This window comes from Rhinolophus hipposideros, assembly GCF_964194185.1.
Source record: "Rhinolophus hipposideros genome assembly, chromosome: 9".
Classification (NCBI taxonomy): Eukaryota; Metazoa; Chordata; class Mammalia; order Chiroptera; family Rhinolophidae; genus Rhinolophus; species Rhinolophus hipposideros.
Genome location: NC_138055.1, coordinates 89549106 through 89576521, shown reverse-complemented (window position 1 = coordinate 89576521; position 27416 = coordinate 89549106). Strand labels below are relative to the sequence as shown.

General features: G+C 41.3%; 2 protein-coding genes across 30 annotated transcripts in view; one reads left to right on the top strand and one right to left on the bottom strand.

The window, feature by feature from the left end:
* Window positions 1-19427, top strand: part of RAD52 (RAD52 homolog, DNA repair protein) — a 29868-nt gene extending 10441 nt beyond the window's left edge. For 3 of the 8 annotated variants that reach the window (XM_081059290.1, XM_081059287.1, XM_081059291.1), the window contains 9 exons: window positions 488-581; window positions 759-826; window positions 2555-2673; window positions 3569-3644; window positions 14586-14782; window positions 14949-15091; window positions 16670-16753; window positions 17142-17366; window positions 17760-19427. In XM_081059290.1, coding sequence (XP_080915416.1) covers window positions 488-581; window positions 759-826; window positions 2555-2673; window positions 3569-3644; window positions 14586-14782; window positions 14949-15091; window positions 16670-16753; window positions 17142-17366; window positions 17760-17821 — 1068 coding nt within the window. In that variant the 3' untranslated portion in view covers window positions 17822-19427. Of the gene's footprint in view, window positions 1-487; window positions 582-758; window positions 827-2554; window positions 2674-3568; window positions 3645-14585; window positions 14783-14948; window positions 15092-16666; window positions 16754-17141; window positions 17367-17759 lie in introns of all 8 variants that reach the window. The other 5 variants (XM_081059288.1, XM_081059289.1, XM_081059286.1 and 2 more) reach the window with 3 other exon arrangements.
* Window positions 18984-27416, bottom strand: part of WNK1 (WNK lysine deficient protein kinase 1) — a 145571-nt gene continuing 137138 nt past the window's right edge. For 10 of the 22 annotated variants that reach the window (XM_081059264.1, XM_081059279.1, XM_081059284.1 and 7 more), the window contains 4 exons: window positions 25483-25524; window positions 23377-23403; window positions 22305-22492; window positions 18984-21896 (listed from right to left, as the gene is read on the bottom strand). In XM_081059264.1, coding sequence (XP_080915390.1) covers window positions 21579-21896; window positions 22305-22492; window positions 23377-23403; window positions 25483-25524 — 575 coding nt within the window. In that variant the 3' untranslated portion in view covers window positions 18984-21578. The remainder of the gene's footprint in view (window positions 21897-22304; window positions 22493-23376; window positions 23404-25482; window positions 25525-27416) is intronic. The other 12 variants (XM_081059282.1, XM_081059283.1, XM_081059265.1 and 9 more) reach the window with 2 other exon arrangements.

Below are 27416 nucleotides of genomic sequence, written 5' to 3'. Positions count from 1 at the left end.
TCACAGACACAGAAGGTCTCCTGTTCACTGTTGCTGGATGTTTCCTAGTGTCTTTGGGAGGGGATGGGTTCCAGCCTTCATTGTCATCTGAAGTGACCCAAGCACTGTCTTGAGACTTACATAGCTGCCATCATAGGATTTCTGCACAATCTTTTAAAAATGGGTTTCTTGCCGTTTGCTTCTAGTTTTAACTTTTGTATATGTTTTTGGTCTTCTATAATATATGTCAACCTGAGATGTGTACTTTTTTGGAAACTGCTAAGCGAGTGAATATCTTTCCCCATTGAGTCTAATCCCTCCAGATAGAACATTTGTTCTAACTGGTTCCTTCAGGAAGGATCTTTGAAATAGGTTCACTGAGAAATTCCCTGGAATATTGAAGGGCAGTTTTGTCAAATAAGCTGGTAAGGAATAAATTAATTTTGATCTACATATAAGTATGGCAAGAAATTTTAACAAGTTTTGTTTTCTTTAATGTTTTTTCTAGGTGTGTTACATTGAGGGTCACAGGGTAATTAATCTGGCCAATGAGATGTTTGGTTACAACGGCTGGGCCCATTCTATCACTCAGCAGAATGTTGGTGAGTGTGTTTCCTGGCCGTGGTGACTTCTCATTTCCTTACTTGGCAATGTCCAATTTCTGCTACAAGTAATTTATGGGTGAGGATGTGGGGTAGCCATGTTTGGCTGCCAGCAGGAAGAATCTGGGTGAGGCACAGGGATCAAAATCTTCTACTGGATTTCTCTCTTGACCCTAGATTTTGTGGACCTTAACAATGGCAAGTTCTACGTGGGAGTCTGTGCATTTGTGAGAGTCCAGCTGAAGGTGAGGGTGATGGAATAACCTGCTGCCTCCAGAATGAGAGGCTGGTGAGAGGGAAGGTGCAGGTAGGGAGGTCTGTGCGCTGTGGCACAGCCCAGCCAGAGAGCTGGGCCCCGTGCTGTGTCTCAGCCAGTGTTCTCAGGATGGTGGTAGTCATTCTTACTCATGCGCCCCCTAAAAGAATTTTGAAAAACTCTTGTTCTCTGCACATTTTAAAATAGAAACTTAAAAGTTTTCAGCATAAATATATTTTTAGGGATATTAAAAAATTTTACATTCTAAAATAAATCTGTCCTATCTTTTTAAAAATGTAACATGATTCTAAATATCATAAAGGATTAAATATTGTCATCCATTTAAAAAAAATACATGAGCAAACAATTTTTTTTAAAGCAAGCTATTCACTAATTATAAGAAATTTTACCAGAAATAGAAATAAAAAAATAAAGAAATTTTACATTGTTTCTTCTTGAACTCATAGTTTCATTCTATTTATACTTTGGGTTTTATCCTAGTAAAATATATATTTATCATTGAAATCTTTTATTAATCTTATATTTCTGTGTGTGTGTGTGTGTGTGTGTGTGTGTATGTATGTATGTAAAACATTAAATTTTTATTTTTGTAAATTTCCAGTGACTTCAAGGCTCTAAATAATAAAAAATTTCTTCTGGATTGAGTTACTGTTATAGGTATTATTAACACACAATTGATCAGTCAATTGTATTTATGTGGATGAGACAATAAAACTACATCAGAATTTTTATACTTAATAAAAATAAAATTTTATGGAAAGTACATTTCTTAATGAGATGGATAAAGCTGTTGTTTTCTTTAGTTAGTTTATATATCTATAGTTTGATATTACTTATTCCTAGACAGAACATTTCACATTAATTCTATTGTGAATTTTTATTTTTATAACCTTATTCAGGTAAATAATCTGGGAATGGAACGTTTTACATTATAGAGTTATAGAGTCATTCATTTCTTTGAATGCTTTCTAAATTATATTTCAAAAATCATAGAGTGCGATCATCAAAAATTATATTCAGTTCTCTATAAGCTATCAACTTGAGCAGCTCCACCTTCACTGTTGGTGAAAGCCAAGAAATTGGTACCATGTGACTTGTGGAAGGATTTGCTGTCCAATCATTAGTGTCTGTTAAATACAATATTTCAAATTTTCCTTTATTTGGTGTCCCAGAGGTTTTTATACCTTTGGGTAATGCACTGTAGTGGGATTTGGGGTGGGTTGGGTATGTGCGTTTTTTTTTTTTTTTTTTTTTTTTTTTTTTTAAACTTTCATTTAAGTGTGGTTTTCCAGGACCCATCAGCTCCAAGTCAAGTAGTTGTTTCAATCTAGTTGTGGAGAGCGCAGCTCACAGTGGCCCATGGGGAGATCGAACCAGCGACCTTGTTAAGAGCACCGCGCTCTAACCAACTGAGCTAACCGACTGTCCCAATGCATTTTTTATGTAAAAGAGGAAGTGGGAAAGGAGAGTTGTCTTGGCATTTTGACCAAAGTCACATTTCCAGGCAGATCAGGTCTAGGAAATAGCACTGGGGGTTGATTCTCTTAAATTCTCGGTGCCCATGTGCCCTATAGCAGGACCCCTGGGTTCTGTGTGCCCAGTTTGAACACTGCTGCTTGAGGAAAAGAAGAGCTGTGGAAACAGGGACACAACTGCAGCTTCTTATGTGAGACTTGAACTCCTTTTCTACCCCCAGGATGGTTCATACCATGAAGACGTGGGCTATGGTGTGAGTGAGGGCCTCAAGTCCAAAGCCTTGTCTTTGGAGAAGGCCAGGAAGGAGGCAGTGACAGACGGGCTGAAGCGAGCACTGAGGTGAGCAGAAGGGTTGGAGCCTAACCTCCTTCGTTCAGTGCTTGTCTCAGAGCAACGTGGGCTTTTTTGAAAATACACTCACCTGGTTCAAAAATCAAAGAATATGTCTCACTCCCACCCTCGCCCGTCTGCCCTGTTTTCCTACTGTCTTGTGTTTTCCCAGTGCTTCCTTATGCTTAGGTCTCCCCATTTTGGGAATAAGTGGTGGAACACTGTGTTCTCCATTCTGTACTTGATTTTGCACTCCCAACTTCTCTACTCAGTAATGTATCTTGGAGGCGTTTCCACATGAGTGCATAGATAGCTTCCTCGTTCTCATTAATACACCTAAACACTTCTTCATTGTGTATATGTAAATTGGTTACATGGAGCAGGATTCTTAACCTTTTTTGGGGTCATAGATACCTGTGAGAATTGAAGTGAATTGAATCACCAGAAAAATACATGTATAAACATGCACCAAAAATTTACAATACCATAGCCTGCGAAGGACTGCGTATTTCCCAAGTACAGAACATGAGTTCTGGAGGATTGTGCCCCAAAGTGTGTGCTGCCCACTGTAAATGGGGAATTGGAGCAGCCCTCCGACAAAGTCTCTGTTCTGCAATTTTCTGTCCATGTCGGGAGGAGCTGAGGGGGTTTTGTGAATGGTTTCTTATTCTTTTCACACTCGCTGCCTCTCCTTGCAGATGGGAGTTTGTGACTGTTACGCCGTATTTCACAACCCAATACAGTGCAGGAACGTGGCAGGCGCCCAGTAAACAGTCTTGAATGTATATCGGGGTCCATTTCCTCTGCTGCAGTTGGGCAGCAACTCGAACCTAGTTGTCACTCTGTCCGTTGATATTTACACGAAACAATTCTCAACTGTTTCACTTTTTTCCCTCACCCTTAGAAGCTTTGGAAATGCACTTGGAAATTGTATTCTGGACAAAGACTATCTGAGGTCACTAAATAAGCTTCCACGCCAGGTATGTTGGAAACTGATGAATGGAATGCATTGCAGTAAAGATACAACTAATTCTGTGTCATGGGTTGAGTATCTGGGAATCAAGAGAGAAGTGAAGACTGGGTTCTTTAGAGGGTCTGGAGTACGTTCAGGCTTCTTGGACTATCAGAGCTAGAGGGACTAATCACCTTATTTTACAGAAGAAATCGAAGCCTAGAGAGTTTGTTACTTGTATATAGAGAGAACGGTGGTTGGCATGGTCTGTGACACCCCCCAAGGAATGCCTAACCCTCTGCAGCACCCATGTCATTCCCTAGAAGTACTCAGAACCTGCCCCGTTCAGCCTTCTTGCTTTGCCTTAGCTCTGGCGCCTTTCAGGTTTGGATACCTGTGTTTCTGTCAATGCCTGTCCCACGATCTGAGCGTTTGCCTTTGGAGAATGGGGTCTGCAGCTCAGCATCCCTGGACTCACACTGGGCCTGGGCTGTCGGGCTCTGAGGCCCCTGCAGTGCTGCCACCTAGGGCACGCTCCCTCTTGGACTTGACGGGTTCTTTTTCTTGTGGAGCCTCTCATACAGATGTGTGTGAATTGGCATCTGCCAAAACTCCATTTATTTTCTTTCTTAAAACCCTTTTTATATATTGTTGGACTCAGTTTGGTAATATTTTTGTCAAAGATTTTTGCATCTGTGTTTACAAGGGATATTAGTAAACTTTTATTATTGTAAAATACATGTAACATAAAATTTCCCATTTTTAGAAAAAAGAACAAAAACAAAAAAATTTACCATTTTAACCATTTTTAAGTGTGCAGTTCAGTAGTGTAACAGATCTCTAGAACTTTTTTATCTTGTAATACTACAACTCTACACCCATAAAACCACTCCCCTTTCCTAAACCCTTCTGGCCCCTGGTAACCACCATTCTACCTTCTCTTTCTGTGATTTGACTACTTTAGACACCTCATGTAAGTGGAATCATACACTTTTTGTCCTTTTGTGACTTGCTTACTTCCTTTAGCATAATGACCTCAAGGTTCATCTATGTTGTGGCATGTGCCAGAATTTACTTTTTAAGGCTGAATAATATTCCTTTGTTTGTATATAGTAGCATATTTTTGGGTTGCTTCTGTGTTTTGGCTGTTGTGAACATGGGTGTACAAATACCTCAGGACCCTGCTTTCAGTTATTTTGGATGTATATTCATAAGGGGGGTTGCTGGATCATATGGTAGTTATTTTTTTATTTTTTGAGAAACTTCCATACTGTTTTCTGTATTGGCTATATTGTTTTGCCTATATTGTTTGCAGTTCAACAGTGTACAAGGGTTTCAGTTTCTCCACTTCATCACCAACACTTGTTATTTTCTATTTCTTTTGACAGTAGCTTTTCTAATGGGTGTGAGGTGATATCTTATTGTGCTTTTGATTTGCATTTCTCTGATAATTAGTGATGTTTTCACATGCTTGTTGGCCATTTGTCTGTGATCTTAGGAGAAATGTCTGTTCAAGTTCCTTACCCATGTTTATTTGGGCTATTTGATCCTTTGTTGTTGATTTGTAGTAGTTTTTTTTATATATATATTCTGGATATTAACCCCTTATCAGAAATTGGTTGCCTTTCATGTTTTTAAGTTTAATGTAGTCCCATTTGTCTATTTTTGCTTTTGTTGCCTGTGTTTTTAGTGTCATATCCAAGAATTCATTGGCAAATCCAATGTCATGAAGTTTTTCCCTATGTTTTCTTTTATGAATTTTAGAGTTTGGGGTCTTAAGTTTAGGTCTTAATCTATCCTGAATTTATTTTTGTGTGTGAGGCAAGATAGGGGTCTAACTTCATTCTTTTGGATGTGGATTTCAAATTTACCCAGCCTCACTTGTTGAAGAGAATCTCCTTTCTCCATGGAGTGGTCTTCGCACACATGTTGAAGATCATTTGATCATATACGCAAGGGTTTATTTCTGGGCTCTGTTCCATTGGTTTATATGTCTGTCTTTCTGGCAATACCATACCATTTTGATTACTGTAGCTTTGTGTTATCCTTCAAGAAGTGGTGTGAATCCTCCAACTTTGTTCTTCTTTTTCAAAAGTATTTTTACTATTTGAGGTCCCTTGAGATTAATCTGAATTTTAGGATGAGTTTTTTATTTATGCAAAAAATGTCATTGGAATTTTGATAGGAATTGTGTTGAATCTGTAGATCACTTTGGTAGTATGGACTTCTTAATATTAAGTCTTCCAATTCATGAACATGGATGTCTTTCCATTTATTGTGTTTTAATTTCTTTCAGCAATTTTTTGTAGTTTTCAGTATACAAGTCTTTAACCTTCTTGGTTAGGGTTATTCATAAGTTATCTTATTCTTCTTGATGCTATTGTAAGTAGAATTGTTTTCTTAGTTTTCTTTTCCTATTGTTCATTATTAGTATATAGAGACACAACTGATTTTCATGTGTCAATTTTGTTTAATGCAAGTTCGCTAAATTTATTAGTTCTAACAATGTGTGTGTGTGCGTGTGAAGTCGTTAGGGTTTTCTACATGTGAGGTCTTGTCACCTGTGACCAGAGATAATTTTACTTCTTTTAGAAACTGAATTTCTTTTATTTCTTTTGTTGCCTAATTGCTCTGGCTAGGACTTTCCATTATGTTGAATAAAAGTAGTGAAAGTGGTCTTACAGTAATAGCTTTCCGTCTTTCACCATCGAGTGTGAGGTTCGCTGTAGGCTTTTTATATATGGCCTTTATTTTGTTGAGGTAGTTTTCTTCTACTTCTAGTTTGTTGAATGTTTTCACCATGAAAAGATATTGAATATTGGCAAATGCTTTTTCTGGATCAATTGAGATGAATGTGGGGTTTTTGTCCTTCTTTCTGTTAATATGGTGTATCACATTGATTGATTTGTGGATGTTGAACTGTCCTTGCATCCAGGAACAAATCACACTTGGTCATAGTGTGTAATCCTTTTAATGTGCTGTTGAATTCAGTGTGCTAGTATTTTGTTGAGGATTTTTGCATCAGTATTCATCAGGAATATTCATCTATAGTTTTCTAGTTCCCCTTATCTGTGGAGGATACATTCCAAGACCCCAAGTAGATCCCTGAAACTGTAGATAGTATCAGAAGTCTTAACAAAGTTAATATATATATGTTATTTGTGTGTATATATATATATATATATATTAAATTTGTGTGTGTATATATATGTGTATATACATATATGCATATATATATATATATATATATATATATATATATATATATATAGATATAAAATTTGTTAAGACTTGTTTTGTAGCCTAATCTGTGGTCTATCCTGAAGACTGTTCCATGTGTACTTGAGAAGAGTGTGTATTCTGCTGCTGTTGGATGGAGCAGTATACCATAAATGTCTGTTAGAGCCAGTTGCTATGGTAGTATTCAAATCCTCTATTTCTTTATTGATCTTCTGTCTGGTTGTTCTACCCATTATTGAAAGTAGGTTGTTGAAGTCTCCTACTGTTGTGTTGCTATGTATGTCTCTCTTCTATTCTGTCATATTTTTCTTTATAAATTTAGGAGCTCTGCTATTTGGTGTATAAATATTTAGAATTATTGTATCTTCTTGAGGAATTGACTCTTTTATCATTATATGGTGTTCTTTTTTGTCTCTTGTAATGGTTTTTGACCTAAAGTCTATTTTGTCTGATATTAGTGTAGCCTTCTCCTGCTCTCTTGGTTTTAATATGCATGGCATATCTTTTCTTTTTTTTAAATTAAAGTTTATTGGGGAGACAATTTTTAGTAAAGTTACATAGACTTCAGGAGTACAATTCTGTAATACATTGTCTATATCTCACATTGTGTGTTCACCACCCTGAGAACATGGCATATCTTTTTCTGTCTTTCTACCATAAGCCTATGTGTGTCTTTAGATCTAAAGTGAATCTCTTGTAGAAAGCATACAGTTGTATCTTTTTTTTTTTTTACTTCATCCAGCCATTTATTTTTGATTGGGGAATTTAATCCATTTATATTTAAAATATCATTGATAGGGCTTATTATTGCCATATGTCTTGCAGCTTATTTCTTATTCGTTTCCCTTTTCCTTTCTTTGTGTTTTGGGGATATTTTGGTAGTGACATGATTAGATTGACTCTTCATTTTCTTTTGTGTATATTGTACAGGTATTTTCTTAGTGGTTACCACTGCAATTATGTACGTAAAACATCTTAAAGTCATGGCATTCTCTTTTAAGCTCATAACTTCAATTGCATACAAAACCTCTAGTCCTTTACAACTTCACCCCACCCTACTTTATGTTATTGATATTACAAATGACATCTTTATATATTGTATACCCACTAACATAGATTTATAATTAATAAAGTTTTAATGGTTTTTAAATTTAAATTCTATGTTCCTTGTGTAGTTTCAATGGTTTTTTGTTTAAATTCTGTACACCAAAATCAAAATAATATAGGTTACTATATTTGTACATGTATTTACCTTTACTGAAGAACTTGTATTTATTTTAAAGATTTTATTGCGGAAGGGGAACAGGACTTTATTGGGGAACAGTGTGTACTTCCAGGACTTTTTCCAAGTCAAGTTGTTGTCCTCACAATCCCAGCCGTGGAGGGCACAGCTCAGCTCCGTCCAGTTGCTGTTGCCAGTTGCAGGGGGCACAGCCCACCATCCCTTGTGGGAGTCTAACCGGCAACCTTGTGGTTGAGAGCCCGCGCTCCAACCAACTGAGCCTGAGCCATCCGGGAGCTCAGCAGCAACCCAGCTCAAGGTGCCTTGCTCAATCTTCTTTGCAGGGGACAGAGCCCATCATCCCTGGCAGGAGTTGAGGAATTGAACCGGCAACCTTGTGGTCGAGAGTCAACTGGCCCATGTTGGAATTGAACTGGCACCCTTCAGTGCCAGGAGCATGGAGCTCCAACCGCCTAAGCCACCGGGCCAGCTCCGAGAACTTTTATTTTTATATGTTTTTATTTTGCTAATATCCTTTTGTTTCCATTTGAAGGATTTCCTTTAACATTTCTTGAAGAGCAGTTCTAGTGGTAATGAACTCCCTTGTTTATCTGAGAAAGTCTTAATTTCTCTGTTTTTGAAGGATAGTTTTGCTGGATATAGTATTCTTTGAATATGTGACCCCACCCTTTCTGGCCTGTAAGATTTCTACTGAGAAATTGGATAATCTTATGAAGGTTCTCTTGTATGTAACAATTTGCTTTTCTCTTGCTACTTTCAGGACTTCTCTTTCTCTTTAACTTTTAAAAACTGAGATAAAATTGGCGTATTACATTAAATTAGTTTCAGTTGTACAACATAGTGATTCAGTGTTTGTATATATTGGGAAATGATCACCACAATAAGTCTAGTTAACATCGACCACCATAATCACAATTTTTTTCTTAAGATGAGAATGTTTAAGATTTACTCTTTTAGCAAGTTTCAAATATACAATACAATACTATTAAGTATAATCACCATGGTGTGCATTATATCCTCATGACTTATTTATTTTATAACTGGAAGTTTGTACCTTTTGACCCCCTTCATTCATTTTGCCCACCCTGTCCCGCCTCTGGCAGTCTGTTCTCTATACCTATGAGTTTGTTTTTTTTTTTAAATGATTTCACAAAGAAGTGAGATTGGTATTTGTCTTTGACTTATTTCATTTAGTATAATGCCTTCAAGGTCTATTCATGTTGTTGCACATGGCAAGATTTCCTTCTTTATGGTGAATAACATTCCATTGTAGATGTGTGTGTGTGTGTGTGTGTGTGTGTGTGTGTGTGTGTGTCTGTATACCCAATGTTCTTTAACCATTCATCCACCAGTGGACTCTTAGGTTGCTCCCATGTGTTGGCTATTGTAAATAATGCTGCAATGAACATGGGGGTGTAGATATCTTTTTGCATTAGTGTTTTCATTTTCTTCAAATACCCAGAAGTGGAATTGCTGGATTACATTGTAGTTCTAGTTTTAATTTTTTGAGGAATCCCCTTATTCTTTTCCATAGTGGTTTCACCAGTTTACATTCCTACCAACAGTGTATGAGGGTTCCCTTTTCTCCACATCCTCACATTGCAATAGCTGTTACCTCTTGTCTTTTTTCATCATAGCTATTTTTAACAGGTGTGAGGTGATATCTCGTGGTTTTGATTTGCATTTCACTGATAATTAGTAATGCTAAGTACCTAAGCACCTTCTTATGTACCTGTTGGCCATCTGTGTGTCTTCTTTGGAAGAATATTAAGATCCTCTGCCATTTTTTAATCAGATTGTTCTTTTGCTATTGAGTTGTGTGAGTTCTTTATATACTGACCCCTATTTATTAATCCCTATTTGGATACTAACCTCTATTCAGTTATATCATTTGCAAATATTTTCTCCCCTCAAGTAGGTTATATTTTCATTTTATTGATGGTTTCCTTTGCTGTGCAGGAGCTTTTTAGTTTGATGTAGTCCCACTTGTTTAGTTTTGCTTTTGTTGCTTTTGCTTTTGGTATCCAGTTCAAACAGTTTTCACCAAGACTTATGTTGAGCAGCTTATTGCCCGTTTTCTTCTAGGAATTTTATGATTTCAGGTCTTAACATTCAAGTCTGTACTCCATTTTGAGTTAATTTTTGTGTATTTTTTTAATAGTGGTCCAGTTTCATTCTGTTACATGTTGCTGTCCAGTTTTCCTAACACCATGTATTGAAGAGACTGTCCTTTCTTCATTGTATTTTCTTGGCTCCTGTGTTGTAAGTTAATTGACCATATATGTGTGATTTTTATTTTAGGTTCTTACTCTATTCCATTAATCTATATGTCTGTTTATGTGAATACCATACTGGTTTGATTTCTGTAGCTTTGTAATATAGTTTGAAATCAGGGAGCATGATGCCTTCAGCTTTGTTTTTTTAGAAGTTGCTTTGGCTACTTGGGGTCTTTAGTGGTTGCATACAAATTTTAGGGTTGTTCTATTTCTGTGAAAAATGCCATTGGAATTTTGAGAGGGATTGCATTAAGTCTGGAGTTTGCTTTGGGTAGTACGGACATTTTAATAATATTAATTCTCCCAATACGTGAATACAGAATGTATTTCCATTTATGTGTGTCTTCTTCAGTTTCTTTCATCAGTATTTTGTAGTTTTCAGTGTACACTCTGTCACTTCCTTGGTAAATTTATTCCTAGGTATTTTATTCTTTTTTATTCAATTGTAAATGAGATTGTTAATTTCTCTTTCTGATAGTTTGTTATTAGTGTCTTGTCTTTGACTCTTCACATTTTGATTATAATGTGACTTGGTTTGAATCTCTTTGGGTTTATCTTATGCGTAGTTCTTTTAGCTTCGTGAATTTGAATGTCTTTTCTTTCCTCAGATTTTAGAATTCTTTAGCCAGTAATCTCTCTGCCCCTTTCTTGCTCTGTTTTCCTTCTGAGACTCTTTTAATACATAGTGTGATAGTGTCCTGTCAATGCCTTAACCTCTCATTTTTCTTCATTCTTGTTTGTTTCTCTGCCTAGATGATTTCAAATGACCTGTTTTCAAGTTGGCTGATTCTTTATTCTGCCTGATCAAGTCTGCCGTAGAGCCTCTCCAGTGAATTCTACAACATTGTTTGCTTCTTTTTTATGGTTTCTCTTTCTTAATGTTCTCCTTTTGTTCATGCATCATTTTCCTGACGTCATTTAATTGTGTTCTCTTTTATCTCATTGAGCATCTTTGACAGTTTTTTTAAATTCTTTGTCAGGTGGCTCATAGATTTGCATCTTTTTTTTCCACATATTTGATATTTTGTTTTTTATTTTATTTCCTTGTTTGAATAAGATCTGCATTTCTTTAAGGCTAGTCTTTGGAGCTTTATTTTGTTCCTTTGATTGGGCCATGTTCGCTATTTCTTTATATGCCTTGTGATCTTTTGTTGAGATTTGGGCATTTGAAAAACAACCACCTCTCCTGGTCTTTATGTACTGGCTTTGTGTAGGGGAATATTTTTTGTTTTAATTACTGTTGGCATTCAGTATTATTTTATATTAGTTTCAGGTTTACAGAATAGCAGTTAGAAATTTATATAATTTATGAAATGGTCCTCCTGACTAGTCTGGTACCCATCTGGCAACATATATAGTTATGACAACATTATTGACTATATTCCTTATGCTGTACTTTACATCCCTGTGACTATTTTGTAATTACCAATTTGTACTTCTTAATCCCTTCCTCTTTTTCACCCAGCCCAGGAACCCTCCTTCCATCTGTATCTATGAATCCATTTCTGTTTTGTTTGTTTGTTTTGTTTTTGAGATTCCACACGTAAGTGAGATCATACGGTATTTGTCTTGTCTTAGTTCACTCAGCACAATACCCTCTAGGTGTATCCATGTTATTACACATGGCAAGACTGCATTCTTTTTTATGGATGAGTAATATTTCGTTGTATAAATGTATCACATCTTTATGAAGTGAGTCTCGTGTAGGCAACATGTGTAAGTGTCTTGCTCTCTTATCCATTCAGCCCTCCTATGTCTTTTGATTGGAGCTTTTAATCCATTTACATTGAAAGTAATTATTGATAGGTATGTAGTTATTGCCATTTTATCATTCATATATTTGATCCTTCTTCTTTTTCCTCCTTCTCTCCTCCTCCTCCGTCCCTTTAACATTGTAATACTGGCTTGGTGGTGATGAACTCCTTTAGCTTTTTCTTGCCTTTGAGCTGGGATCTTGTCTTGGTTTTACATTGGCCTGAGTGCTGTAGCTTCTCAGCCGGTCACTGGAGTTCTCACAAAGGTATTGTAGTCTGTATATTGTTGGTAACTCAGTGTCTCTGTAGGGGCAGGTTGGCCTGGAGCTTTCCAGTCTGCCATTTTGCTGACATTATTTTTTTTTACTCTTTTTTCAATGAATTTTTAAATGAAGTACATTACACACAGAAGCCTGCATAAATCACAGTGGCACAGCATGATGAATTTTTAGAAGTGAACACAGCTATTTACCTCCCAGATAGGGAAATAGAACACTAGTAGCACCCCAGAACCCCTTTTTCCCTCCCATTCATTACCTTGACTTTCTCTTTTCAAGAGTAACTTCTAGCCTGACTTCTAGCCTCATAGATTATTTTCTCTTGTTTTTAAACTTTATATAAATAGAATTGTGCCATGTGAGCTTTATAAAAATTGATAGAAGTATTAAAAAGCACGGAGACGTGTAGACAAGTGCACATATTGTGAACATTCAGCTTGATGAACTCTAAACCCAAACAGCGACATAACCAGCATCTGAATCAAGATGAGACAGTCCCAACGCGTCTCAGTTGGGCCCCTTGCGGTCACTGCCAACCCCTGCCCTTCTCATCACAACCAAGCAAAAGCACTTCTAACAAGATAGATTAGTTTTGACTATTCTGTACTTTTTGGAATCAAGCAGTTTAACTGTTTTGTTTGGCTTTCATTCAACATGTTTGTGAGATTCATTCATGTTCCATGTAGCATTTTCATTGCTGTTGGCTTTTCAATTGCATGAGTATCACACAATTTTTTTTCCCATTCTGACTTAAATAGACGTTTGAGTTTTTGTAGCTTTTGTTTGTTTTGAATAGGGCTGCTAGTAGTACCCTTGTACGTGTCTTTTGGTGCATGTACACACTCATTTATCTTGGGAGTTACTGGCTCAGGAGAGGCACATGCTTAGTGTCAGTAGGGTCTTCCAGTTTTCCAGTGTGGTTGTACTAATTCACACTCCCACACAACAGCACATGAGTTCCAGTTATTCTGTATCTTCAATAGCACTTAGCATTGTCAGTCTTTTCAATTTTTCAAAGCCCATTTTACTTTCAACTTTTTTTTTTTTTTTTTGGTAAAACATAACAAAATTTACCATCTTAACCCTTTTAAAAATGTACAGTTCAGTGGTATTAAAAACATTCATAATGTTGTGCGGCCATCACCACTGTCCATTTCTATAACTCTTTTCTTATAAAATTGAAACTGTCTACCACTAAATAGTAACTCCCTACTCCCTTAATCCTACAGTCCCTGGCAACCACCATTCCACTTTCTGTCTGATTTTGACTACGCTAAGTACCTCGTGTAAATACATACACGTACTGTGTGACTGGCTTTCACTTAGTGTAATCTCCTTAATCCATGTTGTAGCATGAGCTCATTTCTTTTTAACCTACTCATTTTCCAGTGTAGAGAAGAAAGTTCTAGTATAATTTTTGTTTTTAGGTTATCTCTATCAAAATGTAGTTATCTCAATCCCACGTTTTCAGTTATTCTATCAGCATCAATATTATGAATTGAGAGAGAAGTTCTCCCAAGTGAAAAAACTCTAGGTTTCTATAGTGCTTATGGCTTGGGGACTAAAACAATTTGCCAGATGAAATACACAATCTTACTTCTCTCCATTTGGCTCGATTCAGGAACAACCCCAATTGGCCTACATCCTACTTGCAAGTTTTCTTCTTCCTGTTATATGAAGGACATTTAATTGTGCCACAGCATACGTGAGGCTTCTTTAGTGATGAGGGTTGTATTTGCAGGAGCAAGTCCTTGAAGAAAGGGCAGAGAAGGTGCAGGTTTCCACAAAGATTGTGTGATCATTTCTGTTGGAAAAAAAGATAAAAGGTAGACAGCATCAGACAATCCAACTAACTGCCAAGGAAAGATTCAAATTTGACTTTACAGACCATTTGCTCTAAGTCAAAACTAAAATAAGATTTTTTTTTATCAAAACTTGATTAATATTGAATGGTATGACGTAGAAAATGAAATTCCTTTACTACTCTTCATATAATTAAAAATATTACTTGAAGTGTTGGATCTTTTGTGTCAGCTTCTCTGGACCTGGAAGGAATGATGGGCAGAGGATTGTCAGGTGCCATTTTCTAGAAATCTAGATCTTTAAGACAGGGAAGAGAAAGGAAGTAGAAGAGCAGTTGGAGAAGTTATTTCCCTCTTCTCTTTCTTCCCTTACTAGTTGCCTGTTGAAGTGGATTTAACTAAAGCGAAGAGACAAGATTTTGAACCATCTGTGGAACAAGCGAGATACAGCAGCTACCGGCAGAACATGGCTCAGGGACCCCCAAAACCGCAGGAGGTGACCTCCCCTTGCAGACCAGGCCACTCAGATGATGCCCACATTGTGATTCAGGGGGAGAAGGACAGCAGCTCCCGGTACGGGACCTGAGTTCTTTCTTTCCTCTCCTGCCTACTCATGGGGTCGGAGTTATCTCCTTTTCTCCCTTCAGAGCCGGCGAGTGGGTTGTGCTCCCTCAGAAACTGTATTGTTTGCCCAGTTAACTCGGGATCGCACTCCCACCTTGTTGCTCCTCTGATGCAGACACCTTGCCTCTGCTGTGGAGAGCGATGCCACCTACCAGCGGAAGCTCCGGCAGAAACAGTTGCAGCAGCAGTTTCGGGAGCAAATGGAGAAGCAGCAACAGGTTCAACTCTCTGCTCCGTCGGTTGAAAAGACGAATCAGGGTGTGTGAGGAGGACGGGTGCAGAGGTCCCAGGGAGGACTGCTCTGGAGGAGGAAGTAGCCTGATCCTCGGCCAGTCGGTTAGATCCAAGCCAGAGCTCGGTGGGACTTCCCTCGTTACAGGCTGGAGGGGCCCCCAAAATTAGGCTCGTGAAATCCTGCCATGCAGTTCCCCATTTCTAGAGACACTGATCTTTTTGAGGGGGAAGAAATGTAGAACTAGAAATTTCAGGGTACAGGCCTTTGTTTTGCTTCAGTTACTTTGGCTATCTGCATTAGGAAGGCTTTTTTTTTTTTTTACTTTATTGGGGCGACAATTGTTAGTGAAATTACATAGATTTCAGGTGTACAATTCTGTATTACATCATCTATAAATCCCATTGTGTGTTCACCACCCAGAGTCAGTTCTCCTTCCACCACCATATATTTGATCCCCCTCACCCTCATCTCCCTCCCCCAGCCCCCAGGAAGGCTTTCTGAATCTATCTTAGAATGTGAGGTGAAATTGTGTTTAAAGATAACAGGACTTTTGGCAGTTTTTTCTAGTTACTTTTCTATGGATGTTACTTTCTTTCGTAGTCCCGATCGGTGGGAGTAACAGGAACAGGTTATGTTTGGAGTGTTTCCCAGATACAAACAGAAAGGGTTTACCCCAGACCAGCTGGATTTTGCCCACCTTCTCCCTAAGAATTATGAAGAAGATTCATAGACTTGCTTCATGTTTGGTTCGTTAATGTGCCCCTCAGCTCTCACAGGCTGAAATTAATGTAGGAAAAAACCCCAACTTACTGTGCTGGTGTTCTTAGTAAGACTTATTCTGGATCTTTAGCTTCCAAACCACTGCAGAAGTTCCTGGGCTGAGGGGAGGATGAGTCCTCCAGGACTCCCCCAGCCCCGATTCAGAAAACCAGTCATTATTTTGGTTTCATATATTGCATTTCTGCTTAAGATAGCTTTAAAAAGTAAAGACTAGGGCCAGCCCGGTGGCTTAGGCGGTTAGATCTCAGTGTTCCTGACTCCGAAGGCTGCCGGTTCGATTCCCACATGGGCCAGTGGGCTCTCAACCACAAGGTTGCCAGTTTGATTCCTCGACTCCCGCAAGGGATGGTGGGCTGCGCCCCCTGCAACTAGAAAATGGCAACTGGACCTGGAGCTGAGCTGCGCCCTCCACAACTAAGACTGAAAGGACAACAACTTGACTTGGGAAAAAGTCCTGGAAGGACACCCTGTTCCCCAATAAAGTCCTGTTCCCCTTCCCCAATAAAATCTTTTAAACACAAAACAAAAAAAGGTAAAGACTAAAGCAGATGTCTTCTAATAACCTTTCTATTTTGCTGCTAAAAGAGAAACTTCTCTGTTTTCCTTCAATTTAGTGAGAAGAAAGGAGTATCTTTAATCTCAGATAGATCTGTAGGTAGGACTGGGACTCAGGAGGCTTGAATTCTGCTACTGGCTGTGCTGTGGGCCAGAGGAGCCCTGGGCAGCTGCACTTCGGCGCTGCTCCCCCAACAATGTGGTTAGTGCTGCTTTGGTTGTGTGCCTCTACTATATGAATGTCCTTCCTCTGTAAACCGCAGCAGCAGAGCCGCCGGGGCTACCGTGGAAGCACAGTGCTCCCCAAACTGATGGTTCCGCACCCCTCGCTGAGAAAGGCTCCCTTGCAGGTCAGTGGGGCTGAAGGAATGTACGTATTAATCAGTAAATATCTACGAGATGCTTTTAAGTTACTGTGCTGTATACTTTGGGTAGGCATGGATGCATTCCAAAAGGCATAAAAATGCTCATTTCTGAAATGTTTTATAGCCCCATCCAACTTTAGAAAAGACTTCAAGTGGATCAGTGGCAGTTCTGACTGATAGCACATACTCAGCTTCTCTGTGGTCTTACCAAGAGAAGCCTCAGCGTGCTTTTGGCGGGGGAGGTCAGGGAAAGAGAAACCCTAAAAACCACCATGGGGCACTCATGACGTGGGATTTCTCGTGACCTATTTTTCCAGGGCTTTATGAGAACACTTCTTTGCTATGTTGTGCTGTGATTTTTTTGTCCTTGCAGACAGTCTTGAAATGTGGGCTGTGCCTCCAGATGCAGGGGACAGTGTTGTCAAGCCCTCGTCTAGAAAAGAATCAGAACCAGAACCACACCAGACCCCCGCCACACTAGCCCTGAAGAACCAGATGGTGACCCAGAACAGGACCCCACAAAGCCTTTGCCACCAGAATCCACAAGCAAAACCTGGTCCATGGCACCTCCAAACTCCTAATGTCCAACATGTAACAGGTAGCAAAGTGTTTTAGAAACGAAAACTGAAGGGAGACCCTGGGTTGAAGTCAATGAATGTTAAAGGAGGAGTAACATTCCGCTTAAGAAGGTGGACAGAGTCAGGGCAGAGGACTAGCAGTGAGGCCGAAGGGGGTAACTGGTTCGAGAGCTGGAACTTGTCCTTTGGGGCCCCGACTCGAGGTGTAACCCTTTGTAGCTGAAGCACGACTGCAGGAAGAGCTTTTCCTAGGAAAAGTAGGCCCATGGTGACGTGATTGTTATTGCAGCCTGGTACTGGGCTTTGTTTAAATTGGGATCGTTAACTAACGCAATTCAGAAATGACTAGCTATGAGTTTATTTCTCCCTTTAAAATCATGGCAGCTCTATTTAAACAACTTTTTCTTCCATAGGCAACTGTGATTTCTATCAGGAGAACCAGAACACGAAGAAAAGGAAGCTGGAGCCACCTTAACAGAGGCTCAGGTCACATCACTGGACTGTCACAGAGCGGACTTAAGAAAACTTTTTGGTCATGAAATTGGTCAGCACTCCTAGGGGATGAGCTTTATTTCCAAGGACTTACCTTTATTTTGAACTCTTCCAAAGGATTTGACTCCTGGAGCCTCCTGCAGGTAAAGCTGAGCGGTTGGAAAACAAGCCCTTTAAAAAAGCTTGTCACATGCTGCAGTGGGCGGCTCTGGGGAGATTAAATATCTTTCGGACTCTTGATTACTTAATTCCTAAGCCATTTTGTTAATAAATACAGAACTTTTAGGAATCACCAGTGGCCGCCTGCTCTGAAGCGTAGGAGCCATATTCCTCAGCACCACAGCGCCACGTGCCTCCAGGAAATGACTGAGTCATCTCTGCCCCCCTCACCTTAGGGCGCCATGTTTTAATGCTGAGAACAAAGCCTGCAGTGCTGCTTTTACGTTTCCATTGATGCAGGCTGTAATCTTCATCTGTGATAATCTCTTATAGGTTTACGGTGTCACTACCCTGCACTGTTTTCTAACCGAGGAAACAGTGATCTAAGGCCAAAGAAAAGGCATTTCAAGAGTGCAAAAGAAATTCTGCATTTTGTAACGGAAGATCTAAGTAGCTGTTTCTGTTTCCCCTTTTCAGATGTGAGATACCACCCACCTTAACATAAATTGTTTCTTCATCATGTCTGGATGTTTCATAATTCTTTCCCCCAAATAATGAGCTTGCAAATTGACTTTTTAAGGTGAATTTGGGGTTGTGCTATTTGGAAGCAGTGGCCTTTATAATTTTTTGGATCCCAGACCTGTTGGTGGGGAGCTGGGAACCTGCGGCAAGGAGCGCAAAGGACAGGAAGGCGTCCACCATTTCTGCTCCTGCGCAAGAGGCAGCAGCCTACCTTCACCAACCTGTACCTCACCTGTAGTTGCACAGTTCGGTGGTAGAGTGAGCTTTTGATTTTGACACCCTTAGCATTCTCTTCAGAACAAATATCACCTTCCTGGTCTGCAGCACAATCATAGATCCAGTCAGAGTTTCCGAGTTACTGCTAACCAAAGTTCCTGGAGTTAGGAATCCAGTTAGAAATTGCACACAAAACAGACCTAATGAGATCATGAAAAAGGAACTGTCTGGAAATGAAACCCCACAACTCAAAAGCAAAGTTTGGTTTATTTGAATGGTTTCATTAAATAAGTCTACAAAGGTAACAAACTGAAGCACAAGGCGCAATCTTACAAGAAGCGCAACACCCAGAGTTAGTGCAAAATGTACAATTAACGGCTGCGGAGAAACCCCCAAGGTTTGAATTCAGTTTGTTTTTTTTTTTAAACAGTGTACATTGTTAAATAATGTAAGGAAAACACTTAAAATTCAGATTTTTTTTTAATGTGGAAAAAAGAGACTCAAAGTGTACTATTAACACAAATAATTTAAACAGTTCAGTAGCACTAGTTCATTCCTCTAGGCTTCAGTTATTTCATCCACAGGAGGGAGAAAAATCAACAGTAAATAAAACCAGTTCTTTGTGTGTGTGAGTGAAGAGATCGCAAAATGATTAAACCAAAATAAAATAATGTGCTGCGTTTGACCCCCTCGTTCCTGTGGTAGAAGGTGTTTCATTTGTCTCAGGCGGTCGTTTCTCACGTGCTCGACACCTTCGCTCTAGCCTCAGTCGTCATGGCCCCAGGAGTTATAAGCAGAGAACAGACAGATAAACAGTTTGGAGGCAGGGCTCGGAACCCCTGCCCTTCTCATTTCTACCTTCCTAGTACCTTCAGCTTTCGTGTGTCTCTCTGGGGACTAGGCTTACGTATTAAAGAAAACGGTGCCCATAAAGGAACGACAGGATGCGCCAGCCAGCCAGGCTCTTCCTACTGGGATTGCTGGGATGTGCCGTGAGGTGGGGGAGAGGTTGGAAATACGTCCATTTCCCAACTCAAGAAGCACCCAAAACATTAATTAAAAGAGTCCCACCTTCTTTCCCCATCTTCACAGCTAACAGAGATCCCAAGTATAGCCAATTAGGAGAGTATTTCCTGAAAGCTCTGAAAAGAACAGAACTGCCCATTAAATTAGCGCTAAATAATACTGGTTGGTTGCAGTTATTACTTATGGGGAATATTTGTTTATATGAAATGTGAAAATACCAGTTGCGATTGTAGAAATAAAGGTGGCACAAGAGATTATGATCCTGCAACCGCTTGGATATCATATAGGAAAAAAGTAGGAATAAGCATTCTTTCCTACAATGCTTAATTTAGATGTAGGTCCACTTTCCAGAAAAACAGTACCCCCAGCTGAGAAATGCATGGTACATTTGCTACAAGAAAGCAATCCACACAGTTTTTCTTAGAGCAACTTTCTCCCTCTGACTTTTCACTATCAGGTTTCCCAACTTCAAAATCAGCCCCCACTCCCTTCCCTTTATATTCAGCCATTTCTTCTAGGTCTGTTCAAGCCCAGCTCTAATGAGTAAGGCTTCTGGCATCCACTGGCCAGGCACCGCCTATCTTCAAAACAAGTCTGTTCTTCCATTCTTTAGTCTTTGTCATTCACTTATCACACACCACCCTTAATCTTTTAAACTGCCCAATTTTGTGACAACAACCCTCACTGTTCCTGAAACAACTTTCTGCTTTCAAACCACTGATGTCGACTTCACTTCTCACCCTGCTCATCTTACACCTGCTCTAGACAAACTAGTTGAATGACCAAAAAAAAGTACTCTTTCAATTTCCCTTTGGCATAACCCACTGCTGGGGTCTTGTGGCCCTTAGATTTTCTCCCACATGCCCTTTGCTGGTCTGGGGTCTGCTGAGAAGTAGATGCTAACGGCAGAAGCAATGGAAGTCCAAGGCACTAAAATATCCAGCAAGCAATACTGGGACAACAGAAGTATTCAAGTACAGTAATTTATACAATTTTACATTCACATTTATTTATCTAATACAATGGAAATACAAAGGAAAAAGTTAAAGTGTCTCAATAAGTAAAGGACAGAGCTAGCTTTTTTTCAACTTTTTAAACCTTTCATATTTTCATCTTAAAACTACTGTTGTCCAACAACATTTATATATCACAGTGTTTCCACATCAAAACTGATGGCAAAGTTGCATGTCCGCAGGGAACGTTTTTTCTCACTGCTAATGCCGCAGTCGGAGCTGCTAGTATCATTTGCTTAAAGCACTAGTGACCTATCGTAAGAAAGGGCGGGAACCTAGCCCCCTGCTGTCTCTCACTGGGTTCCAGAGAGAGAGAAAGAAACATGGAAAAGAAAGAAAAAGAGCTGGGGTGGGGTGGGGAAACGGTAGGAGAGAGCCCAATTATGTTTTCAGTCTTGTGGTTTAGACTGAGGGAATAAGGGATTTGGGATGGACACCGAAATGAAAAGCCCCACTCACTTGAAATCAGAGATGGGGTTTGGTTTTCCCTTGTGTGCTCTGGCAGCTTCCTGATGGACACCCTTCTCTTTCCTAGCCCTTACTGTTGGGCAAACATGGAGGCAGAGCTCGAAGCTGCCCCACCGCAAGAAAGCTGCTCATTCCTTCTTGTCCCACTCCAGTAAATGGAAGGAGGAGGAAGAGTCTCCTTCCTGAGGGCTCTAAGCAGTATGAAAAACATTCCTTTCTGGCAAGAAATAACCAGTTAAATGCAGCACTAGGAGTTAGTATACAGGCTACTTTCCCACCCCCCACCTCTCACATTCCACCTCCTGCCCCCCAATCTACTCAGTTAAGTCTCTAGGTCTAAGTGGTCCGCAGGTTGGAACCTGGAGGGTTGCTGATGGATTTCTGCAAATTGCTGATGTTGAAATTCTGTAAGGAGGCAGTTCCCACAGGTTGGAACTGGCCAAGTGGCTGTGGTGCTGGGCCACCTGTCCCACTCCACTGAGTGCCAAAGGGGGGAGCTGGGAAACCGTACTGTTGTGGAGGGCACATAGACTTGGTGAAGTGACCTAGAGAGGTAGCTGACGCTGCAGGAAGGGGGGCAGAGCCGCCCAAGTTTGAGGTCATGGAGACGCACAGCTGACCCGGTGCGGAGAACTTCCTTGCCATTCCAGGGCCCTGAAAACAAAACAACTAATTGTAAAGTGTGGTATGGGTGTAACACGCATAGATGTGAAGTGGGTGGTTCTAAAATAACTCTAGAACCGGGACTGTTCTTATCTTTCAAAACCTTCCCTAATAGTTACTGGCTCTTTACCTTACCAAACGGGCGAGAAAACCCGTTCTGATGGGAAGTGGGTGCTATGTGGTTCAGGGTGTGGAAGAAAAAAGGAGGAAAAAAACAGGTGACCAACAGGAAGGGAGCAAAGGATTCAGGGAAGAAAAATAAAAGTCGCTGGCTGGTTTTTGCCTTGTCTGTCTACGTGTTAACAGTAATGAGCTGCAGAAGGTCATGGCCGGGAAAGGCAAGCACTGGCCTCGGCGTCTGCCACCCAACGTGCCACTGACAGATCAGGGAACACGTACCTCATAGTTCATGTGTCCTCGGCTCCCTCTCCTGCCCGAAAGGCTCATGGCGTCTCGGGCCCAGTTGTCCACCAGCTTGTGCAGGTCGTCTGTGAACGTGCCCTTCTTGCTGGCCGTCAGGGCGGGAGGCTGCACCTGGGCGGCCTGGCTGTTCACTGCTCCCCCCACGGTGTTGGTGCTGCTGGTCCCTGGAGTTAGACACGCGACAGGATATAACCATTAAAACGCGTTTGGATTCGGTTTTCAGGAAGAGGAGAAACTACAGAATGATGAATGCAAGCCACAGAATGAGGAGAGGACGGACTGGGAAGCCATGCAAGGAAGGAATTCCAAGGTCTTATGTAGCCCGATGTTTGGGCCTAACGGGGAGGAAACCAGGTTCTATTCAGGAGCTGCGGGTGAGGCTGAACGACTCAGAACAGTGGCAGCCACGGGGCACACGGGATCTCAGGGTGCTGGAACTTTCGGCCAGCACCCACTTTCCCAGCATTGCACTGACCAGGGAGCTACGGGACGGTCAGTGAGGCGAGCTGCTCTAGAATGTTGCAGAATGCAGGGCAAAAAACACACACACACAAAAACGACTCCTTGAGCACTGGGGCGGGGTTGAAATAGGAGTTACAGAAATGCAAAGACAGGCGCCTAGCCCAGGAGAAAATGGGGTTCCCAAACCGTATGGATACTGCCCAATCTTTAGGCATTCTTTAATAGAAAGAGGTGATAAGACACAGCATGCTGTTCCAAAGGTTTTTCACCTGGACCCATAAACGTGGGAGGAATTTAGGCTTCAGCCTCTCCCAATTTCCTGTGAGTAAAGAACCTTCTTACTCTGTGTGCGCCTGAATCTTTCAACTCCAGGAAGACGTGCTTTTCCTGAAGATGACCTCAGTTTCGCCTGGTTCATGGATCCTCCCCTCTCCCCCTGCCCAGCAGAGCAAGCAGCTCGTGTGGAAGCAAGAGAAACATTCATTCAGCTGAGGGAGAGGCACGAAGGGGAGAAGGAAGCTTTGAGGTTATAATGAAAGAATTCTATTTCTATGGTTGATGAGAAAGAAAGGAGTCTGTGTCCTGCCTGATTTCGGCTCTGCTGGAGGGCACACTGAAGATTATTCGAAGAGGCAAGTTTTCGGGAAGAGGGAAAGAAGAGTCATGGTCTTGTTTTTCACCCTCACCGCCCACTTTCTTACCAGATCTCACATTTGCTGCAGAAGAAATCAAAGCTACGAAAGTAACGTGTGAGCCACGAGGCCTTAAGGTATCCAACAATGCTGGGGGCTAAATAAATGCACATTTTCCTGCTTTCAAGGTCAAAGCAGCACCAGGGCACAGCGGCAGATGGAAGCAACTCTGCTATGGAAAAGCCCATTCTAATTCATTGCTGGTCTCCAGTTAGGTTGGTACCATACCACCCGGAACGGCACATACAAGCATATCTGCACTAGAGAAACAGCTCATTGTGACGTAGGCTGCAGAGTAGGGGCGCTCACATGCTTCTCACGCCCGAGGCAAGACACGAACCCTGCAGGTGTCAGCTCCCTTCTTAGTGCCCGCCTGCTGGGGCCGCAGGGGGTCGCTATTGCACATACAGTGTGTAAAGGGAAGAGGAAGCCCCCTACGGACAGGAACCCCAAGTGGGAAATACAGAAGCACAGGAAACAGCCTTCCTCAAGTAGCGACAGAGAGAGAGAGACAGTGGAGGGTGGGACACAGGCAGCGAGGATGGCTGTGGTGACAATGACATCCAGCAGGCAAGCGGACCACATGCAAGAGGATGGTCATCCTATCGGAATGACTGCTGCTTAGTGAGCTTGATGGCAAGTGACACAACACAAGACCCAGAAGTAATCCCAAGTGGGCGGAGCCGTGGGAAGCGCAGTCCAGGCAGCGCTGTGGGTGACAGCGTGTACTCACAGAGCTCATGCAGGAGCCACACCTCCCTAATCCCAGGCGGGCCACCTCCCATGCTGTGAGGGCCCTTCACAACCGCATTCACGGCTCATCTGAATCTATGTTACACAGTACTGGGCTCTGAAAACGGGCTTTACCACAAGGGAGAGCCAACCAAACAGCCCACCTCTTACTCTGCCTTCTGAAACAGACTTTCTCATTAGAGGAGGAAACAAAAGCATCTTTCTTGACCAGAAATGAGCTCCTGGGAAAAGACAACTCTCCCGGCCTGGCAAACGGGGGCGTCCTCAGCCCACTTCACAGGAAAGCATTTCAGAGCTCTGGTGACACGGCTGTTTCTGAGGACACCCGTGCCTTCCAGGGGGCTGACTAAGCTCTAACCCTTTCTCATTTCTACCGAAAAGCTCTACAAAGTGGTATGTGCCTTACCACCCAAAATCTAGTTTTTCATTTTTCTCTTGCCCTAATACATTTTCCCTGCCCCACGCCGCCAGTCCTATCGTGTTTCCCCGAAAATAAGCCCTAGTTAAGATCTCAGCCGGAGGGACGCATTTAGTACATTACAATGATGTTCCAGATGACAACATGACTGTATTTGAATAAATGTAGATTGTTGTACATGAAAAAATAAGACATCCGCTGAAAATACACCCTAACGTGTCTTTTGGAGCAAAATTTAATATAAGAGCGGTCTTATTTTCGCGGAAACACAGTAGTAACAATGACCTATTAGTAGCCACAACTTACTGCTCAGTGCCCTAGAGACAGGGTTTTCTGGTTGAGCCTCCACGGGGCCTTTGGGGTTGTTCACTGTCTGCGCTTTAATGAGAAGCCACCAGTCTAAGAAGCCAAACTCAAAGGGGGCCTCGCCAATCCAGCAGACGTGAGGCTTCGGTACGCTGTGACCACTACTGACTTCCCAGTCGGTACAACAGTGGCTGGCACATAGTTCTTGACTAAAGAATTCTTTCCCAAAGGAGTCAGGAATCCTTGATCTCTCTGAACATATCCATGGGCCTATGAAGCCCTAACTGTCACAGAGGTAGGCTCACAGGGGGTCACCACTGAAAGCATTGACTCTGAGGTGATTTCTTAACCTGGAAGGACAGCCAGTGGTTCAGCATGTTAAAGACTGTATTAGAAAAGGGTGCAGAACTAGACAGATGGAAGTTGGGAATCAGGGAGTTGTGAGGCTTCAAGGTTCAAAGAACTCATGGATAACAGGCTTTGCAATCAAGGACCAAAAGTAACAGAAAGAAAAGATAATTACTACAGAGCTGGTTGCAAGGACAGACTTTTTTCACCATCTTCCCTGAAGCACAAAGAGAGAGCAACGTGTTAAAGATAAAGAAACATCAGTGTAAAATATTTAGAATCTCCAAACAGCACACAAAGTCCCAGCAAGAGAAAGCAGGAGGGGAGACAGACTGGTAGGACCTGGGAGACCTTGCCCCAGGGGAGTTAGTCCTATGCGGGTCTCCCAGGCTGTTAGCCTTAGCGTGCTGATCTGGTGGACTGCGGGACCTGGCTGACTTCCCACACCCTGTCTTCTCATCCAAAAGAGTAAAGCCCTGTATTAACACTCAGGACGGGGAGGAACTCCAGTCTCTCAGGTGTCACTGCTTGAATTTCAAAGACCCAAGCAGTCTTTCCACTGCCCGTGTCTCACTTTCTGTTTCTCCTGCTGGGTTGTTAAAAAGCACTCCATTCAATTCATTAGCAATCAATTCTACCACAGTAGGCTGGTAGTACCACTGTTACAGCTTTAGGTTAATGTAAATTGGCTACTGAGTTTCTGCATCCTAGACCCACACACCAATGCCCTCCCCTCTAGAAAGCTTTTTAAAAGTATATGGAAAACAAGCAACTTTTGAACATAAATAAAGCATTAAGCCAAGCCGTGCTTCTAAACTATTATCTATTCTGAGGGCATAGAATAATGCATCCCGACTTCCACCCCTGTAAACACCTGGTTTTTCTGTACATATTTGCTTTAAATCTGCCTCTTGCGATTTGTTCGCTAAGGCTCATGTGATATATACTGATCTGCCTTCAACTGATGTCAGGCCCCTTTAGACCCAAAAGGAAGAGATGAGATTTACTATTTCTAACCACTTTCACTTGAACAACAGTGTAATACCACCCACCTTTAAGAGTGTGATGAGAATTTACTGAATGAATTCACCTGAAATGGTACCCATCACATCATTTACAAAAAAGCCTTGGTTCTCTTCATTCCCACAGACACGAGGCTGTGTACCACAGGCCTGACACGCCACGTTCTGCCTCAAAACACTTACTCCTACTATTAATGTCTTGTCATGTTTCTAGCGGGAAATATAAATTAAATGCTTATTTAAGTGTCAAGAAGCTCATAATCTTGTTCCAGCCTAGTTTAACCAGAAAATACATTGCTCTGAGCGCTCAAAAGTCACACATGCTTGGAGAACTAGCCAAGTGGGTAAGGCCTTCCACCTCCTCTGTTGAACAGCTCTGGACAGTGACACGTGAGGCCCAAGGACCTCTGAACCACTCGCGGAAACATGATGCCTCAGCACATGCATTTAAGAAGCATGTCAATAACCACATCAGAAGTTTGAGGCCTGACCAGAGAAGATCTTTATCCAAAGATCTTCTACTAAGTACAAAGTTTTTTACTCGAGTCTTATTTTTGTTTTTTTACATTTTTATTTTAGTAGACATTTATTGATTACCATGTGCCAGGTAGGCACCAGCTCATCAGAGGGAAATGATGGGTGTTTCATGGTGCGACCTGGTTTTGTGGCATGATCTTATTTGATTTGTACAACAACCCTAGGAGACAGGCATTGTCTTCATTTCATATATGGGAAGATGGGCTGGAGAGGTTAGCTGACTCGCTATGGTATCCTGTTTTCAAGAAGAAAGCCGGGAAATCCCAGCAGTCATGTTAAAAAAGACCATTTCTCACTTGTAGGTGCTAGGACTTGGTCTTTAATAGAGTAAATGCTTTATGAGAATAACTACACTGACAGCCTTTTTGAACTATTGATTTTATGAAGTTAGAAGGTAGTGGTGGTGAAAAGATCCAGTGAAGAGATACTACCGTGCTTCCCCGAAAGTAAGACCAGGTCTTATACTAAGTTTTGCTCCAAAAGATGCATTAGGGCTTCTCTGTTCGGGGGATGTCCTCCTGAACAATCTGCTAGGGCTGATTTTCCGGTG